Consider the following 2500-nt stretch of genomic DNA (forward strand, 5'->3'; position numbering starts at 1 on the left):
ACGAGTCATGTTATCTTTTTTTATTTCTTTTGTCGTGTTTGTTTTCCAGCCGTCCATAGCGTTTTTACTTATAGAAAATCTGTATTTATCACTTCGAGAAAAATTTGTAAGTTTTACAATATAACTAAAACAATTCTTACTTACTAAAGCGTCCCATGTGTGATGCTGTAGTAGTGTTTTCATGCATATTTGTACTATCAAAATGTAATCAAGCTAGCGTTGTTAGCATTAGCTAATATGCTAACACATTTACGAGTGTCTGTGTTAGTATTATTAACTGGCAATGGCATTCTTTTTTGTTTCGGTTTCACAAATTCCTCACCATAACGTCACCGTGGAGTTATTAAGTCTGTTTAGCTGATTGGAGAGCTAGCCTGCGCAGCTAGTGGGTCTGTTTTGTCCGATCCGTTGTTTTACTGCCGTGTTACAAACACCATTTGTAACACGGCTTAATACTTAATATGTAATAAAAATTTACATTTTTTTTAATTTACATTTTTATTTATTGTTTTAATTGGTTTTACCCTTTAAAATGTTGTTTAGCTGATTTGAGAGCTAGCCCGCGCAGCTAGTGGGTCTGTTTTGTCCGATCCGCCGAATTACTGCCGTGTTACAAACACCATTTGGGAAAAGGTATGTAAATAAACATTTACAAAATATTTCTGTGTAAATAACTAATTTCACAACGTATATATCCGCGGCTTATATTCCGGTATGGCTAATATATGGGAAAATAATTTCCCCCCCTAAAATGTTGTGGCTAAAACGGTAAATAGATCTGAATTTTTTCGGATTTTTTTTTTAATGTTAATTTTTAGTAAGAGATCTACGCAACTCTTAATACTACTATATAATTTAAAAAAATGAAAACAATTAAATTTAGATTTTTATTTATTGTTTTAATTGGTTTTACCCTTTAAAATGTTGTTTAGCTGATTGGAGAGCTAGCCTGCGCAGCTAGTGGGTCTGTTTTGTCCGATCCGCCGTTTTACTGCCGTGTTACAGACACCATTTGGGAAAAGGTAGGTAAATAAACATTTACAAAATATTTCTGTGTAAATAACCAATTTCACAACGTATATATCTGCGGCTTATATTCCGGTATGGCTAATATATGGGAAAATAATTTCCCTCCCTAAAATGTTGTGGCTAAAACGGTAAATAGATCTGAATTTTTTCGGATTTTTTTTTTAATGTTAATTTTTAGTAAGAGATCTACACAACTCTTAATACTACTATATAATTTAAAAAAAATAAAAAAAAATAATTTATTGTTTTAATTGGTTTTACCCTTTAAAATGTTTTTTAGCTGATTGGAGAGCTAGCCTGCGCAGCTAGCGGGTCTGTTTTGTCTTATCTGCCGTTTTACTGCCGTGTTACAGACACCATTTGGGAAAAGGTATGTAAATAAACATTTACAAAATATTTCTGTGTAAATAACTAATTTCACAACGTATATATCTGCGGCTTATATTCCGGTGTGGCTAATATATGGAAAAATATTTTTTCCCCTTTAAAATTTAGTGGCTTATATGGTAAATACATCTGAATTTTTTCTGATTATTTTTTTTTTTAATGTAAGTTTTTAGTAAGAAATCTACACAACTCTCAATACTAATATATCATTAAAAAAAAATTTTTTTTTCAATTTAGATTTTTATTTATTGTTTTAATTGGTTTTACCCTTTAAAATCGTTTTTAATCATATTTATTTTTATATTGTTTTTATACATATATATATATATATTTTTTTTTTTCAGTCATTAGTGGAGTTAAGGATAATATTTGAATATTGTTTTTAATATTGTTGTGCAGCACTTTGGAAACATGTGTGTGCTATACAAATAAAGTGGATTGGATACATGAGGCCCCTGATATCGTGATACAGTTTTCAGCCATATCGCCCAGCCCTAGTTTAGCTCGCTCGGGGTCCTTCGGGTGATCGTTTTGGCGTGACGGGCAGTCTCCACTTACCTGAGCTTGACCGTTCCAGCAGAAGATGGCGGACGGCGACAATCCGTTCTCAAGCGGATGCCCCGAGATCTCGCCGCTGGCGTGACAATGCGCGCCGGCGTGCGTCTCACCTGCGGCGGGGTTCCACGCTCCTCCCGCTGCTTGCGGGTGGGCGAAGGCGGGGTTCGCGCCCACCTGAGGGCCCGGGCCGCGCTCAAACACGCAGCTGCCGGACGCCGGCGTGTGGTGGTGACGGAGAGGCCACGAGGCTGGCGAGTGCGAGTGCGAGTCCGTGTGGTGGAACGTGGAGTTCGCCGCCGTAGGAAGCCAAGTCTGATGGGTCACGTCGAGCGTCTCAAGATTGCGGGAGAGTCCAGGAGCCCCCTGGTAAGCGCCCTCGCTCGCGGGCCAGATGTGTCCCAGGGACATGTCTGGATGGCATAGAGGTTCCCGTCCTCGGTCCAAATGTGTCAAAGTCTGCCGCGAAGAGTCCGAAGGCACCTTCAGATCTCCTCCCGTCTCTCTCAGGAGCGCCTCCTCCACGTAG

The 2500-nt window shown here is 38.7% G+C and overlaps 1 protein-coding gene across 4 annotated transcripts in view; it reads right to left on the reverse strand.

Moving 5' to 3' along the window:
* The window catches only part of LOC133656328 (aryl hydrocarbon receptor-like), a 52713-nt gene that overhangs the window by 3861 nt on the left and 46352 nt on the right, over window positions 1-2500 (reverse strand). For all 4 annotated transcript variants that reach the window (XM_062057360.1, XM_062057359.1, XM_062057362.1 and 1 more), the window contains one exon: window positions 1975-2500. This exon is cut by the window's right edge and continues 567 nt beyond it. In XM_062057360.1, coding sequence (XP_061913344.1) covers window positions 1975-2500 — 526 coding nt within the window. The remainder of the gene's footprint in view (window positions 1-1974) is intronic.

The sequence above is a fragment of the Entelurus aequoreus genome, linkage group LG08, assembly GCF_033978785.1.
Source record: "Entelurus aequoreus isolate RoL-2023_Sb linkage group LG08, RoL_Eaeq_v1.1, whole genome shotgun sequence".
Classification (NCBI taxonomy): domain Eukaryota; kingdom Metazoa; phylum Chordata; class Actinopteri; order Syngnathiformes; family Syngnathidae; genus Entelurus; species Entelurus aequoreus.